We start from the raw sequence: 16,720 nt of genomic DNA on the forward strand, positions 1-16,720 counted from the left end.
GGATATGATTTGATTTTATTGGTGTGGCCCTTTGTTGGGCCAGTGTCATAGCTGGGGCTGGTCCGTATATATATAGGACCACCACCCACACAAACTATTACTGTAAAAAATATTCGCATAAAATAATGCTAATATTACTACCAAAAAAAAATGCTAATATTAGAGATCAGATATACATAAAAAGATTTTATTATATTATCAATCCTCTAAGCAATATAAATAAGAGAAAGTCTAGGGACTAGCACTTTTGTTGAAATTTAGCCATTACTTAACTATCAAAGAAAAAATGATTAATTTTATATCATTAGATTTCATCTTATACCATTAAAAATATTGATGATGACTAATTAATAGCTAAACATCACAAATTCTGCTGGTCCTAACACTCCTCTATAAATAAATAAAAGGATTCGTAAAACTTTATCCAAGATGAACCGACTAAAGTTGTAGCCTTGTAGGAGACAAAACTTTCAAGTCAGCTAAAAAAAATAGAATTTTTGTAGGTAAAAAATACTAAATAATAATTTTTTAGTTATTATTTTTATATGAAAAAGTTTAATTTTTTATTCAAAATTAATTTTAATATTTATTATTTAAATCTTAAAAAAATTTAATGTTTATGTTTTATATTTAATTAAGTATAAATTTGAAACTAAATATAAAAACTAAAAAAGTATGTATATAATAATATATTTTTTATATAAAATAATATTATGAGATATTTTTAATTATATTTAAATATAAATTTAATGTATTTTTTATAATTTTATGAATTTATTTAAATTATATTATTTTATTTTTGATATAACAAAAATATAGAGAGATAGAAAATGAGAGAGAAAAGAGAGAGAAAGATAAAGAAGAAGAAGGAGAGAGAGAGAGTTTGTTAATTTTGAAGAGAAATATTTTACTTTAATCGTAATGAAAAAATATTTCGTGACATATTTTAGTTTATCAAACTATTAATATAAAATGTAAATTATAAGTTATATATAGAGTGAGAAGTGTAGAGAGAAATAGAGAGTGAGAGAGAGGTAGATAAGATGATGGATAAAGAAAGTTTATTAGTTTTGGAAAACAATATTTTATTTTAATTTTAATAAGAGAGTGTCATATAACATATTTTAATTGTTAAATTAATAATATAATAAAATTGTATTGCAATTTTAATATCAAATATTTCAATTTTAATTATAATTACAATTAGAGAATGTCATGTTACATATTTTGATTGTTAAATTTATAATTATTAATTAGTTATTGATAATGATATATAAAAGAGTTAGAGTCGGTGAAAAAATGAGAGAAATAAAAAAAGAGAAAAGGAGAAAAATTATTAATTTTAGAAAAAAATATTTGATTTTAATCATAATATAAAAAATAATATATGATACATTTTAGTTATAAAATTAGTAATATATGATAGATATGATAAACATATATTATTAGAAGCAGCAAGTGTTAACACATAATTTAACTCTTACAAGAAGAAGAGAGCAACAGCATATATAGTATATACTAATATTCATGATGAGTATAGTCCTAATAAGTATTTATAAAGGTTGGCAGAGAAATATATATATATATATATAAACAGTATATTAACTTGGAAAAAATATATAGAATCAAGAGGTGATCAGCTAAAAAATAAATAATTTAATTGATTTATAATATTTGATATTAATTGTTTTTCACTTCAAATTAAAATTATGAATGANGCTAAAAAAGGAAGATATATGGTTGTTATTGATTTTATTATATAGGATTACATGTGTCAGCTCTGAATTCAAAAACGAGTATTATTAGAGTGAAGGGTGAAAGGAAACGTTGATCAATGCAGAGAGGCATGGAGCATTATTATTATTATTATTGTGATTATAGTATGGTCCCCTCACATATATAAGCTAAGCTTGTAATGAATGGAATTGAAAGTCACAATGAATTACTAGGAAACATTCCCTAGCCAGTCTACTTGCAATCTCTTGCCTTTTCCAAGAATAATGAATAAACCTATCTCATCGAATTATTCATTAAGAAAGTATAGCTAGCTGTATGTACGTAGTACTTATAAATGATTTATGTATTTATTTTCAACTTTGTCACTCTAAATGTTTGGAAAGCAGTTGATGTAATATTGACAAAAACTCGCATTTATTTTAATTTATTTATTTATAGGAGGAGGCAAGGTCCCCGTAATAAAAACATTTTTTATTTTGTGGTGCCATCCAAAGCGGAGGTTGCTGGTTGTACTTTGCTGCAATAAAGAGAAGCATTAGTACTAGCTATGCTTCAACTTTCATTAACGATCCAATCATCAACTAAACCCTAAACATTTTAAATCCATTTCTGTTTCTAATAATGCAAAAATATCAATAAAACTTGTTGTTTTTAATATCTTGGGAAAAAGAAGTAGTATTCCCTTACTTGATGGAAATTGAAGAGACGACAGAGAGTATTGGAGATGCAACTATGTAACCATTTGCAACCCTTATAATAGTAATTTCTAGCTAGCTAGCTAATTGGGTTGCAGAAGATAGATTAGGTTACATTTTAATTTGTGGCATTGGAATATGGAGAAGAGATGCCATGTGGTGAGCTCAGATGTTAGCACATGGCTTCTCACATTCCAACCTCCTAAACACGTATTTCACTATTAGTAGATGTGCTTAATTAGCCCTCTTTTGTGTTTCTGAATTCAACATACACTAAAGTGCAGTGTTTGGTAGCCCTAGCTATGTCCATAGCATCAGTTTGGAAGATCAAATAGAGAATAGACTTGAGTTGTGTAAAGTAGATAGATCATTCCAACTAGTAGCTAGGGAGTACCCTAATGAGTCCATGCTTGATGTTCAGGAACATTTAATAGGACAGTTATACTTCTCTATCTTTTGATCTGATCCCACTGATTAATCTAAGTTCATTAAAGTGCCTTTCATATCACTATTTGTTTCTTTCCTTTTATCTTTAAAGAGTAATAGGCTTTTTGTGCATCATATGAGCAATCAAATGCTATCTTCTTGTTGCTCTATACTCATCAAGAGTAGTACTACTGCTCCCTCATGGATGGTGATCCTTATTGCTTTTTCGCTGTTGGTGCTGCTGTCATTTGGATATTTTTCTATCCTCTACACATCTCTAGTACTGCTTTTCTCTTCTACTCTTTTCTACACTCTACTATTCTCAAGGCACAAACCAGTAGTAGTGGAAGAAAAGGTTCTTATTAGTCCTCCTCCTCCTCCTCAAGAAGATGCTGATGAGATACAAGAACAAGAGGTGCCAACTTGTGAGGACTCTGAAGAAGTGGATTGGTGCTCAGATGGATCAATCTCTGATGAGGACAGCCTCATAGAAATTGCGCTTCACAAAGAAGAACCACTGTACAGGAACTACTACAGTTTGCAGCAGAAGAGGAGGGAGGCCCTTTTCAGCCATCATCAGAGTCTAATGGAGTTCTTATCTGAACTTAATAATGACGTGAGTGAGGAAGAAAACTTGATAGAGATTGACATATCCATGGGTTCCATTAAGTACTCCTCCAGGTTTGAAATTAAAGCCTGATCAAGTTTAATATACTCTTCAAACTTGAGTAACTGCCTTTACTACTCCTTTTCCTTTTTCATTTTTTTTTTATATATTCATCTGGTGGATATATTTGGTTCCATTTGCAGTGTAATACTTACTATATATAAGTTTTAATGTTGTTATATATACACTACTGTGAGCTACTTTTGCGCCACACAAACTTTGGATACGAATTAAATTAAAGCACGGTCTTAATTAGCTGTAAATAGTGGCAATAATTATAGTAATAACTGAAAGAGGCAATGTATGTTGTTCCTAATTGATGGGATTGAATGAATTCAATGAGTTTGTGAATGATAGATATACAGCAAGAATGAGATGCAAGCACATAGATGAGTTAGACAGCATATAATGAAATTTCTATTTGAAAACATTCTAGACTGCAAGAAAAAGGGGAAATCCTCAAAAGGAATGAGTGATCGAACCTGCCTTCCAGCTCAGACCCGGCCCCTGGCCCCATCACTTGCTTCCTCTCATACTCTTTTTTCCTTTTCAATCATCAATTTCGTTTCCTAAACATATTTACTACTCCCTAAATTAGTGCTACAGTAACATATTTATCCAACTAATCATCATCATCATGCATGATGCGGGTGCTAACTAGTAGCTAATCCTGGATTTGGTTTCAATAACAACTACTGGTTGGTTGATGATTTAGTTAGTTAATTAGTTTATTATTTCCTGTTGTTTAATTATTAAGTTACGATATGTATGTTGAATTTTGGAGGGAGACATTAAATCCGGGTACTTGAGACTTTTTGATAAGATGGTGTTACACTTACACTTGTCACAATGAATTAATATGTGGTTGCATGGTGTGAAAACTGAAAACACCACAACTATGTCTAAATTTAAAGTAGTTCCCATATATATCTGATCGACCATCTTCTCAGCATTTGGCCACCTTGCAGCTTTTCTCTAAATTATATTCTAAAAGGATTTACAAATAGGTTAATACTACTCCTCTTACAAGCTTGCCTTTACCCACAGAGATTCACCCTTTTCTAGCTTAAATTCATATATTCATTCATCTACTCAAAACCCTAATTCTTACTACTTGTCTTCCTCACATGCACATATGTCACATAGTAACTCGCCTTCAAAACAGTTAATGGAGGGATAGCTAGAGTATATTTACCAAATAAAAATACCACTTTTGAGGATTTTTAAAAGATGAAGTATAGGAAGCTAACGAAGTATCTGTATGTAGAATAGGGGTTTAGAGATGTTCGATTCAGTAGGATATTAGATGTTTATTATTCCTTGTACTTGGATGGTTATTCTGGATAGTATGAATGTATTGTGTTTGAGAAATTAGTAATATTTTATCCTAGATGTTTATTTTTTAACTCATATTAGGCCAAATAAATAGCCCATTGTACACATTGTACAAATACTCCATTGGCTTCCTAGCGGAATTCTTTTTAAAATAATATTTGTATACAAACATAAGCAATCTATATAGAGTTATACGTGTAGTCGTGTACACCAAAATCAGCCACCAAATTAGCCACCAGTATAAAATACATGTTAGAATACAAATACACATTAAAAATAAATTAAATCACATATATATTTATACACAAATATATTAGTGGTTGATTTTGGTGTACAAATAATATTTTTTATCTATATAATATATTTTTTATAAAATACTATTTTTTAAACTAAAATATAAAATTATAAATCAACCTTAACCAGTAGGACGTAGCTGAAAAAAAAAATGTGGGTCCCTTTTTTTATGGACTGGGATGTGGGTGCTTAACCCATGTAAAAATAATATCTCAGTGAAATAATGGACTTCAAGCCCAAATTATCTAAGCTTATGCTTATGTACCGAACCAATCGGGCCGGTACTCTAAATTCTAATTTTGCCATTGACAGCCCACTATGGTCTCCGTTACATCAAAATGTGCGTTATGGACCAAAAAAATAAAAAATAGTGAGTTACATAGAAAAATTGTGCTTCCAGGCTTCGGTCAAGGCTTCGGTCCCCTGACCAAAAACAAAAGGCTTTGGTCAAATTCAATTCATGTAACAATGTCCAAAAAACCAAAAAGGATCCCTTTATTCAGATAATGTGAAAGCAAGTTAAGTGCATTTTGCAAAGTGATGAAAGCTAGATAGATGTAGGTCACAAGTTTCATGTGTATTTTAGTGAGAGGCAGTTGCCTTGTTGCAGTCATCAAACTTTATTAAATCCTAACCACCTTATCTCTTTTGGCTGACATTGTTGCAGTTGCAGCACCTCATTTTACATTTCATTATTTATCCCAAAACCCTAAACAAAGAAACGCATCGTCTATCTATCTGATCTACATCACTTGTTCTTGCCTTGGGTTAAGCTTTTTGGTACTTTCTTGGGTCATACTCTGTTGTTTAAGTGTTTACTCTATTGCTCACTATTGAATAGTCTGAGACACCAGTACAATTATGGGGGTCCCACACTCGTGCCATTGGATGGTTTTGTATTCCACATGTGGTGGCTCCATGACCATGACAACCATGCATCAACCAACTTAATTATCTCTCTCTATATATATTTGAACAATTATTGATGCTGTCCATCTCATTCACTCAAGTTTAGTCTTTTATTTATTATTATTCATCAAATTTGACCCAAACTTATCCCAGCTGGCAAAAGATGTCGGTCCCCGGAGATGATTTTGTCGCCAACACATGAGTATAAATGCTTTTAACATGTTCAACACATAATTAACTGAATCTCCACAAATGCATGTTACATTCATTTTAACAGCAGCAAGTTGAAAATGTTCCATCCGATTCTTTCTCATAAAACTTTCCTTTTTGTTTTATCACAAACTTCAAATGCATTATTATGATCCCCTTGCTAATAGTATAACATAATATTAGGCGTGAACAAGAATAATAAAATTTCTTTCTGCTGTGTACGTTTGAACTACTTCGTTAAAGTCCATAGGAACTGGTTGGTTGGTTGGCTGGGTGCAATAATAATAAATAGGTCACGAGCTAGTTTGTGGTCTAAAATCGAAATTACTAAAAATCTGAAGATGAAAATGAAAACCCTGAGAATACTTGCAGCAAATATAATAAAATTTTGAAAGGTACAGAAAACCATGCATGGTTCGGTAATTGTAGCTAAGCTAAGGAGTAAAAGAATTATATTAATAAGGTTGGTTGGTTACAAATTGAATAATGCAGGCAAAACAAAGAAAAAGAATATGTCACAGCTAGATGCTGCTATNATGATATATATTGAATTATTGATTTTATGATTAGGGAAATACATACTACACGTAAAATGTGAGAGGCTAGACACGTCATTATTTGGTAATGGTAATTAGAAGAAGGGTGCAGTGTGAATGTGAAGCATGTCCATGTAGGACCTAATTAATGGCAAGCTGGCAATGCTTGTCAGTACATACTCACTCATTCACTCATCAGTCATCACTAATCTTAGCTTCTTCATTTCTTATATACACCACACACCACTTCCTGAATCTTCTTCACTTCCAAAATGGAGAAGCAAGGAAGGGTGTTGTTCTTCTCCCTCACAGTCACAGTGCTGCTCTTCTCACTGCTTTCTTCGACGGCCAATGGCCACAACATCACACGCATTCTGGCATCCCACCCCAGCCTCTCCACATTTAACCACTACCTCACACTCACACACCTCGCCGCCGAGATCAACCGCCGCCAGACCATCACCGTCCTCGCCCTCGACAATTCCGCCATGTCCTCCCTCCTCGACAAGCACCTCTCCATCGGCACCCTCAAGAATGTCCTCTCCCTCCACGTCCTCGTCGACTACTTCGGCGCCAAGAAGCTCCACCAGATCACCAACGGCACCACCCTCGTCTCCTCCATGTTCCAGGCCACTGGCACTGCCGCCGGAACTGCCGGCTACGTCAACATCACCAACCTCAAGGGCGGCAAAGTAGGCTTCGCCTCCGAAGACAACGACGGACTCCACTCCTTCTACGTGAAGTCCGTCCAAGAAATCCCCTACAACATCTCCATCCTCGAAATCAGCAGCGCATTGAGCTCCGCCGAAGCAGAAGCACCCACCGCCGCCCCCAGCCAGATCAACATCATCAACATCATGTCCAAGCAAGGTTGCAAGTCATTCGCAGACTTGCTCAGACCTTCCAAGGCTCTTCCAACTTTTCAGGACAGCGTGGACGGTGGCTTGACCGTGTTCTGCCCCACCGACACTGCCGTCAGCGGTTTCATGCCCAAGTACAAGAACCTCACGGACGCGCAGAAGATATCGGTGCTGCTGTACCACGGAGTTCCCGTGTACCAGTCGCTGCAGATGCTCAAGTCAAACAACGGGGTTATGAACACTTTGGCGACAGAAAGAGCGAACAAGTTCGACTTCACGGTGCAGAATGACGGGGAAGATGTGAAGCTTGAGACCAAGGTTGATACGGCGAGCATAGTGGGGACACTGATTGACCAAGACCCCTTTGTTGCGTACAAGATCAGCAAGGTTCTGATGCCGAGGGAACTCTTCAAGGTGAGTCAGGAGGAGGAGAGCGATGCGCCGGCAGAGTCCCCTAAGGCCTCCAAGAAGGGCAAGAAGAAGAAGGCGTCGCCGGCGGCTGATGCCCCGGCAGATGGGCCAGAGTCCGATTCGGAAGATCAGAAGGCTGCTGATGATAACGCTGCTGACAGCAATGCTGCCAGATTCAGCATGCTGTTTTTCAGTTTAATTATTGCAAATTTGGTTCTATAGTTAATTAATTAATTATTATTTGCATTTTGCATAATGGAGTGTCGGCAGCTTCCAAGCCCCCATGTCAATGTGAGAAAGATTCTTTTCTTTTCCTTTTTCTTTTTTTTTTTAATTTTATATTATTTGTGAAGGAAATAAAACAGTGATACCCACATGTTTGAGAGGCACTGTCCTTTTCCTTTTCCTTTTCTTTCTTCTTCTTTTTTTCTTAGGTTTATATTTGTTTGTTTTTATGATTTTTATTTAATTGGTCCTTTTGTGTGTGGGTAGATCCAGTTTGTGCTAGCTGCCAGCTGGGATGTATCAATATAAACATTTACAAAGTTTTTTTTTATTTTAATTTTTAATGCCTTTTACCTGTTGCCCTTGCACACACCACTAACTTCTAGCTTTGCCATAAATTCATTCTAATTTAGTCAAAAGACATCGTCATAGTATACCAATACGCCATGCATTATATTCTATCATTTCATAACAAAACCTATCACAATGAGTAGAAAAATAATTTGGAGTAAAGAAATAGAAAAGCAGAGTAGTTAATTAAACGCTATACAAAAATGTCAAATTATTAGGTGATTATGTCGTTTTAGATACACGAAGCAATCATAGTTATTAGGATCTCCCATGCTTTTGACTTTGGAGACTCCAGCTATGTTAAAGTAATCATCACGATTATTGATTAACAAGTATTCTTTTTTTTTTTAAAAAAGAAATTAAAAAATATATTATACTAGAACTTAAGAATTTGCTATCATTATTGGAAGGGGTTATTAAGCGTATACTAATTAATTAGTATATGAAACCCTTCATATACTAATGAGGAGTCATTGTAGTCACTTTCTATGGCCTCTCATGCATTTGAACTTTGGGGTCTCTTTTAGTTTTGGACTTTTAAGTGACTTTAACTGCATCATAATTAATCAAAGCATTGATAAACAATATAGAAGGTAAATAAAGACAAGAGTACATAAGAATGATAACTGAATGGTGTGAACTTTTTAGGCTCTAACCATTTCAAATAACGAAAGTGATCTATTAGGCAGGAAGAAAACAAAAAAAAATAGGGAGATGACTGGGACTGTAATCCAATGTTGAGGCAAGCAATAATCTTGACAAGGTAGCCTGCATCTTGACAAGGTAGCCTCCATGTATTATTGCAGCATTCTGTTATGTTTTGTGCCTACTGCCTAGCATATTCAATTCTACCTGCCGTACTTGTACTCCTTTTTGTTGCTTGTCAAGAGTTCAATTCATTACATGTGATAGTACTCCTTTTTGTTGCTTGTCAAGGGTTCAATTCATTACATGTGATACGCAGAGAATTAAGGCTTGTGAACAGGGTAGAAATCTTAGAATTGTGTTGTGTTGTGATGCAACATATAAATACTTATTTTTCATCTCTCTTTAAGATTACCAATTTTATTAATTTGAATGTATTGTATATTTGAAGTTCCATTTATGTGCATAATTGGCCTTGCAATGAATTTTCTTTAACATTAATTAGTTCTTGGCTATAATAACATGCATTCAATTATAAAAATCCCAAAGTTGTACGTAAAAGGTTGCCACTTCAATTATTTGTTTCTTTATCTAAGTAAACAAACAAATCAATCCTCCACATATCATAAACAATAATGCAAAGAAAGTAACGTGAAAGAATATAGATTGATGGACAAATGAAAATTTTGAATATGATGACTAGAGCTAGATTTGAACATTCAGAAAGTCTGCATTGTAAGTATCACTGTATCAGGCATGTCTCTAACTTGAAGTAAAGGTCACTAGTAAGTGAAGGCTAAAGTCATTATGTGAGAGTAATTTGGAGCTAATCAAGCTTGCTGATTCTTGGAATCTACCAGGTTGCTAGCATCATGGCCATTGAAGTACAGATAGGTATTTTTACCGGAAGATGTAGTAGTAAGCAGGTTAGAAAAACCAGTGTACTTTCCATCCAACTTTGATAAACATATCTCTGCAATAAAGCGAAAGAGATCATGTTCTTGCACAAAAGACTGGGCTGCATATTCTTCAATAGACATCCACTGAATTCAAAGAAAGAAAAGTGACATTAGAGTGTTTAAATTGTGAACTCCACTGAAAATGAATTTCATTTCAATTGACCAAAGCATATATATATACCTTAGATGCCACAATTTCTGAAGCCTGACTATGGATGTCAAAGGAGAGAGGACGTAACATGGAAACAAAGAACATATCTGACTTTTGGAAGAATGATTTGTGGCTTTGCCTGGTAATCATTCCATAAAGAAAAACACAGTGAATAAGAAGGCCGCCATACATACATATTATCAAATTAAGTTTTTGGACAGCAAAATGGTATGAACATGCAGATGCTGGTTGATGAAGTCTAATTTTCTTACCTGAATGCTAAGATTTCGACAAATTCTGTCTCTATCTGAAAGGATGATAAAAATCAGTGGCATTAGGATTCCATTGAAGTTTGTCAACATGGACATGGTAAGCAAAAGCAAGCCTCATAGTTTTTGTATGCTAGTAAACCACATTAAATTACTGAATAGTGAGTACTTTTGTTTTTGTTAGCGTGTAATTAGGATCAATTAGGATCACTTATATTTATATAGTATATCTGTGTATTTATTGTAGAATTTTGTTCCGAAGGCAAATAAAGACGTAATAAAGACATAATATTCTATAATAAATATTCAGATATGCTAAGTAATGATAATTGATCCTAATTATAGGCTAACATTTCTCAAATTTAATTTGTGTGCGTGCATGTTGCTTACCCCTGTCTCTTCTTTCACTTCTCTAATTGCAGCTGCACATATGTCCTCACCCTGCAAATAAAATTAAAATGTATTAAGAAAAGTACAAAAACACTATAGAAAATTTCATGATTACATGAATAATCATTTTGTTTTACTTCATTAACAGTTCCTGTAGGCATCTTCCATATACCGGTGCCTTTGAATCTGCCATCAGTTTCTTGAACCACAAGCATCTATTCAAATGAAACAAGAAAAATTATTCAGAAAATAAAGTACAACAGATATAGGTTACGACTTCATCAAATACAAGACTTAGATAGACCCTGCCGCATAATTTTGACAAGTACACACGCTTACGTGTCAGCTTGTAGGACCAACATAGTTTATGGTCTTTTAGATAGAAGTTTGAAGTTTGAATGGAACAAGTCAAGAGGAATCCAGAAAATGCAAAAGTGGAAAAGAAAGAAAAAGAAAGATTGTTAGTACCTCTCTGTTGTTGTTGATGACAAAAGCACCAATACCAACACGGTGCGAAGCATTCTGTGGGATGGTATCAGGAGAATGAGGAATCCAGTATACAAGCATGAGGTGATCTGGTTCGGCATGGTGGTATCTGAATCCAGCCTTCACCGCAGTGTCAACAAGATTTGAATGTTTTATGGGAAGCTTAATCCACACGCCCTTCTTTCCCTGTTGGCTCCAATTCGAGATTGAAGCTTGCAACCAAGAACTGAAATTCAGAGGCTCTATAGGGTCCTCCACTTCCACGTTGACAACAACTCCGCCGTGTTTATCCTCTTCTGCTTTAAGCAATTCAATGCCTCCTTCTCCCATTTTCTTCTTCTTCTTCTCCTTAGCTGTTGGAATGAACACACCTTAAATGCAAAATTACCTTTTTATATACGATGAAGAATAACGGAAAATGAAGACCGTTGACATGACTGTTGAATAAGACTAACCTGCTCCGGCGGCTGGCGGTTGAGGTTCAGAGCCAAGAAGGTTCCTCGGTGGAAGAAATGAAGCCGCAGTGAAAAAGCATTGAAGTTGCTGAAAAATGAATATTATTAATTTATTATTATAAGATCAGATAGTCATATAAGGAAAGGGTAATTTGGTGAAAAACTTGTGTATCTACGTGTAAATGAAATTGAAGATTAGAGTGAAGGGGNNAGAGCTACCAATTTCATCATCAATGAATGCCTTTTCCGTTTCATTTTAGCTGCCTCTTTCTTTCTTTCTTAAATAATCTCAAGCTTCATACAACGGCTGATTTTTTTGGATATGAAAACTGTAATTGTGTTGTGCGTGATTATGGTATATAAAGGTGTTAGACTAATTTGTGGAACAGTTTTTTTTAGATTTGGTGTTAAGAAATCGGACCATCTAATTTTAGTATTGTTAAATTTTTTTTAAGCAAATCGGAGGGTCCGTTTTGCATGGAGAGAGTACATGAAGTTCACATCAAAGTTATCGGACCCTGCGAGTTGTGAATGAATAAAATTTTAATAATTACCGTAAATGAAATCGGAGAGTACGTTTTGATTATTATATGTTTTTTTGAATAAGGTAAACAACTCGCTGGGTCCGAGTTGTACTCCTACCCCTCGCACGGTCCAATTTCTATGTGCTTGACACCACATGCCGGTAAAACTCTCCTTCTTTCCATAACGTGGTCCAACACTTACTCACTCTCCATAACAAAATTAATTTGCGTCATACAACACCACAATACTCCCGCGTTTTATTCTCTTATTTTATGAATACTATCACATCCACTTCCAATCAAATTTCTATGCATTTTCAGTTTTAAAATGGCTTCCGTCACGTTACATTTTTTACCAAATCAATATATATATATTACATTTGTGTCTTATACACCATTTTCATCTTTTTCTTGATCTAAAATGAGAATTTCCCAAGAGTTACTCCTTTACTATTCAATCAATAAATTTAAAATAAAGCTTGTGTTTGTTGTTGCAAGTTATTTATAATTTAATTAAAATATTTTAAGTTTAAATTTAAAAATAAAAAAATATTTTTTAAAAATTATATATCAAATCTAGGATTTTTCATATTGTTGAAGTGCTTCCAAAAAAAATAATTAAAATGCAAAAATATAGGTATTTTTTTGTAGTAACTCGTGCTCGAAATTTTTGATTTTTTTAACTCCAAGACTATTCATATTAAATTATTAAAAAAAAATAATTGTGAGCACGAAACCGTACCTGAATTCGTGAGTATAATTGAGAGAGTTTAATTTTTTGATTTTCCTCAACCAAAATTTTTGATAGGGCTGAATCACAACTCCTCTAATAAAAAAAAGCTACGGAGGCGGCTTTGATGTGTGAAACTAAAACCTTAAAGTTACTATTTATATTTGAGTGTAGCACCAATTAAACCCTAAAATCCAAATAAAATAGTATCTCTAAATTTATTCTCATTTAATTTCAAATCAAAAATAATAATGACTTCTTTAGCTACAATAATTGGGAGCACGGTTATATAAGTCATATGATATGAAATAGTTAATATATAAGTCATACGTTGATTATCACGAGTAAAGATGGTCTGCGAATGCTTTTGAAAGATCACCGACACTAGGAAGATAACTGCACGATAAATGTGGTATATAGAGAAGTTTTTGAGAACTTATAATGAAAAGGTAATAACGAAATCTCTTAATTAAATTTATTAATTTATTAAAATTTATTATTATCAATTTAAAAAATTGACAAATTCTAGATGCTAATGATAATGCATTCTTATTGTACATTTATAACTTGAAAACATTAGAATTATCACGAAAATCCGTATTATTTTATTTTCCTAATAAATAATTTTTGTAATTATGTTAATCATATAATTTTGTATACTAACATTGATATAGTATTGTTTCAGGTATATATTTTGCAGGCATCAAAGGATAATGTTGAGTTGTTATTTAATGGGTTTAATTAAATTTTTTATTGTTTATTGGAGAACTTTCTGCATTAGAATTTTCTAATAATTTGTTGTTTATTTTCAGCTGATTTTAAAATGTTCTTACTTCTTACACATATAATAATTTGTTGGTGGATTTAAGTATTACTAGATTATTTATGGTCACATACAATATATATGTCTGATTTATTGAAAAAAGTAAATTACTAAATCGGTTAATAACTATTTTAGAGTTAATACAATTAACACTAAATTAAGAAAAAACAAACAATGCATAACTCATTACTTTTTTTATTAATCAAATTATTATAATTTAAATTAATTTTAACAAAACAATTTAAAATTATAATTTTAATTTTATCACGTGCATGGCACAGGTAATTACACTTGTATTTTATATAGTCGTACAATAATAATCGTTCTCTTAGATGATCATTCATGCAGTCAATGTAAAATATAATTATTTTTCCTAATATAACGTTCAGCAATTTTTGAACGGTTTTTAATTTTGCGGTTTTACACATTGAACTGGATCATTTTCTTTGTCGATTTTCGGTTGAACTGGTTCGACCGGCCGGTCTAATTCGATTTTCAGAACATTGGTAAAAATACTAGTTGATTATAAGGAGCAAACGGTTTAATAATCTTACATACACACTGTGTGATGGATGATACATGGTAATCAAATTCATCATTTCTTAATGCAGCATCGGAACTACATAATTCCCCAATTGTTTAGAGGAAAGGTTTTCAACAAAACAAAAGCAATATATGTTATTGCTCCTATACATTATCACTGACCAATCTGCTTCTTAAGTTGTTCTATGTTTACATCCCAAAAAAATGCCAAAAGAGCTTTGTAAACACAACATTACATTTCTGACCAAGCAATAGCAGAAAACTCAATCACAAAAACAAACCAAATTCAAGTGAGGAAGCCTAACATTGCTGCACCTTGTCAAACTTGTAGCTGTTTGAATATATACATCAAGAATAGGTCAACAATTACAGACCATTGATCATATTCCATAGCCTGCTTGTGCTTGAATGGGAACATTTGACACTGCAAGTAAAGGATTCATTCACCCTGCTTCATCAAAGTGGTATAAGATATAGAGAACTAAAGAACTAACATGATTGTTCTTTAGCAGAGATTTCAGTTACATATCTCAAGCAAGGGAAGAACTTACCTTTGGAAAAATTATTTGGAAAGGAAGGATCTGGAACTGAGTCCATTTGGAAACTCCCATGAAGTGAACGCTTCTCTGACCTTTTCAAATATGCCAATACTTCCAAAACGACAATTGCAATGATTATGATACTAACAAGGAATCCATAACCTATCTTCCAATCACTCCCTGCCCCAGCCGCTTGCATTCCCAGTACTATGTTCAAGGATGCAAAGAAAAGTGCCATTCTTCCAGACCAACTGTGGTACAAATTCCAAAGGTTCCGATACTTGGAATCCTTGTTTGGCCTCAAGAAGAAGGCCAGTATCTGAACTCACATAGCAATTAGAAACAGTAATAGATACAGATGACTAATCATTGAGTATTATTGTGTATGAGTAGCAGACCTGAAGAATAGTTAGCACAAGGACAAAGATGCCTATGCCTCTGTGAGCTGGTATGTGAGCATGCATGTTGTTGTAGAGCTGTATTCCAAGAAGGACTGTGCCCAGTGTAAATGCAAATCCAACAAACTGAATAACTGAATGGAGATAAAACCAAAGGGGATCTTTGTGCCTCAAGTATCTGGCAACAATTGCCCCTACTGGCAGGATTAGTCCCCATCCTATTATTCCCACTATTCCATGGTTCCTCCTCATCAGAATCAACCCATCTGATGCTGGATCTTGTGGACCTGCCACTAGTATATATAGTTTCTGATCAAGTTTCTACTTCAAAGTTATTGCACAGGATATGCTACACAATTTTATAGGTCATATCAAGATAGTGGCTAATTCAATTCTATGTCAAATAGTTTTTCACTATGATTCCTAATGTATGATTATCTGGTAGAGTGAAAGAGAAATGTATTGCACCTGAAGAAAAATCAAATATGATGGATGTTCTGTCATCATGCTTTGAGAGGTGATGATTTTGTGGAGTCTTAGTACCAAAGGCCAATAAAATCGGCTGCTTTCCATATGGAACCTCCGTTTTGAGCTGAAATGCCAAATAAATTTCAGCTCCATTTGTGGCAACAGCAGGAGACACAGTATTTAGAGGTAGTTCGCCTTTGCCTGCTATAACTTCTGATTGCTTCTTACCCTTTAAATAAAACTGCTTAATTTTAGTGTGACCATGCTTGTTAATCCATCCCACCATTGCGCTTGAACCAACCATGGAACTATTTCTGGAAAATCCAATTCCCACCCACCCAACGGTGTAGGGAGCAGATAGTATGATAGTTGTGATATCACCATTCTTGGTGTACTGTATAACCAAGTCAACATTTAAATGAAACAAATTATTGCTACATTCTGAAATCAGGTAAAAAGAATTGGCTCATCATGAATCACTGCTAAGGTGTAAAATAAACGAGTATATATACTTGGTTAGATGAAAAAAGAAAGAAAAAAAAATTGTAATGGAAGATGAACTGACCCTCATTTCATAGGTATTCCAAACAGGCTTGCATATGGTAGAGGATATATTTTGGTATGGTGGAGGGAGGAAAATCTGATAATTTGTATTCTGGCAGGTAGTTTCTGCATTTTCTGCAT

At 33.7% G+C, this 16,720-nt stretch overlaps 4 protein-coding genes across 9 annotated transcripts; 2 read left to right on the forward strand and 2 right to left on the reverse strand.

Moving 5' to 3' along the window:
- On the forward strand, positions 2,183–3,710 carry LOC107608568. Its single transcript, XM_016310329.2, has one exon. It carries the CDS (start codon positions 2,995–2,997, stop codon positions 3,556–3,558), a length of 564 nt encoding a protein of 187 aa, XP_016165815.1. The 5' UTR covers positions 2,183–2,994; the 3' UTR covers positions 3,559–3,710.
- On the forward strand, positions 6,872–8,634 carry LOC107609043 (fasciclin-like arabinogalactan protein 2). Its single transcript, XM_016310865.2, has one exon. The coding sequence runs from the start codon at positions 7,082–7,084 to the stop codon at positions 8,300–8,302; it is 1,221 nt and encodes a 406-aa protein (XP_016166351.1). The 5' UTR covers positions 6,872–7,081; the 3' UTR covers positions 8,303–8,634.
- Positions 9,857–12,214, reverse strand: LOC107609859 (nudix hydrolase 2). 4 transcript variants are annotated; one of them, XM_021106813.1, is made up of 8 exons: positions 12,188–12,214; positions 12,012–12,099; positions 11,539–11,927; positions 11,208–11,285; positions 11,071–11,121; positions 10,684–10,718; positions 10,442–10,550; positions 9,857–10,344 (listed from the first exon to the last, which is right to left on the reverse strand). In XM_021106813.1, the coding sequence occupies exons 3-8, from the start codon at positions 11,884–11,886 to the stop codon at positions 10,132–10,134; spliced, it is 834 nt and encodes a 277-aa protein (XP_020962472.1). In that variant the 5' UTR covers positions 11,887–11,927; positions 12,012–12,099; positions 12,188–12,214; the 3' UTR covers positions 9,857–10,131. The 4 variants fall into 4 exon arrangements, with proteins under 4 accessions (XP_020962472.1, XP_016167393.1, XP_016167394.1 ...); XM_016311907.2 differs by having other exon boundaries at positions 12,176–12,214; XM_016311908.2 differs by lacking the exon at positions 12,188–12,214 and having other exon boundaries at positions 11,539–11,909; positions 12,012–12,171.
- Positions 14,658–16,712, reverse strand: LOC107609802 (cytochrome b561 and DOMON domain-containing protein At3g61750; the record flags this gene model as incomplete). Of its 3 annotated transcripts, none has more annotated exon segments than XM_016311833.2 (5): positions 14,658–15,055; positions 15,183–15,489; positions 15,569–15,855; positions 16,037–16,430; positions 16,602–16,712. In XM_016311833.2, coding segments are annotated over 5 exon segments (1,143 nt in total), but the record flags the coding sequence as incomplete, so codon positions are not given.

This window comes from Arachis ipaensis, chromosome B07 (assembly GCF_000816755.2).
Source record: "Arachis ipaensis cultivar K30076 chromosome B07, Araip1.1, whole genome shotgun sequence".
In the NCBI taxonomy this organism is placed as follows: Eukaryota; Viridiplantae; Streptophyta; class Magnoliopsida; order Fabales; family Fabaceae; genus Arachis; species Arachis ipaensis.

Bases quoted from the DNA above. Each gene is read 5' to 3' on its own strand.
- LOC107609043 (XM_016310865.2), top strand. From the start codon at position 7,082: ATGGAGAAGCAAGGAAGGGTGTTGTTCTTCTCCCTCACAGTCACAGTG.
- LOC107608568 (XM_016310329.2), top strand. From the start codon at position 2,995: ATGAGCAATCAAATGCTATCTTCTTGTTGCTCTATACTCATCAAGAGT.
- LOC107609859 (XM_021106813.1), bottom strand. From the start codon at position 11,886: ATGGGAGAAGGAGGCATTGAATTGCTTAAAGCAGAAGAGGATAAACAC. The intron at 11,122-11,207 runs GTAAAACAAAAT...TTTTATTTGCAG, and splicing joins CTACAGGAACTGTTAATGAA to GGTGAGGACATATGTGCAGC. The intron at 10,345-10,441 runs GTATATATATAT...CTTTGAATTCAG, and splicing joins CAGAAATTGTGGCATCTAAG to TGGATGTCTATTGAAGAATA.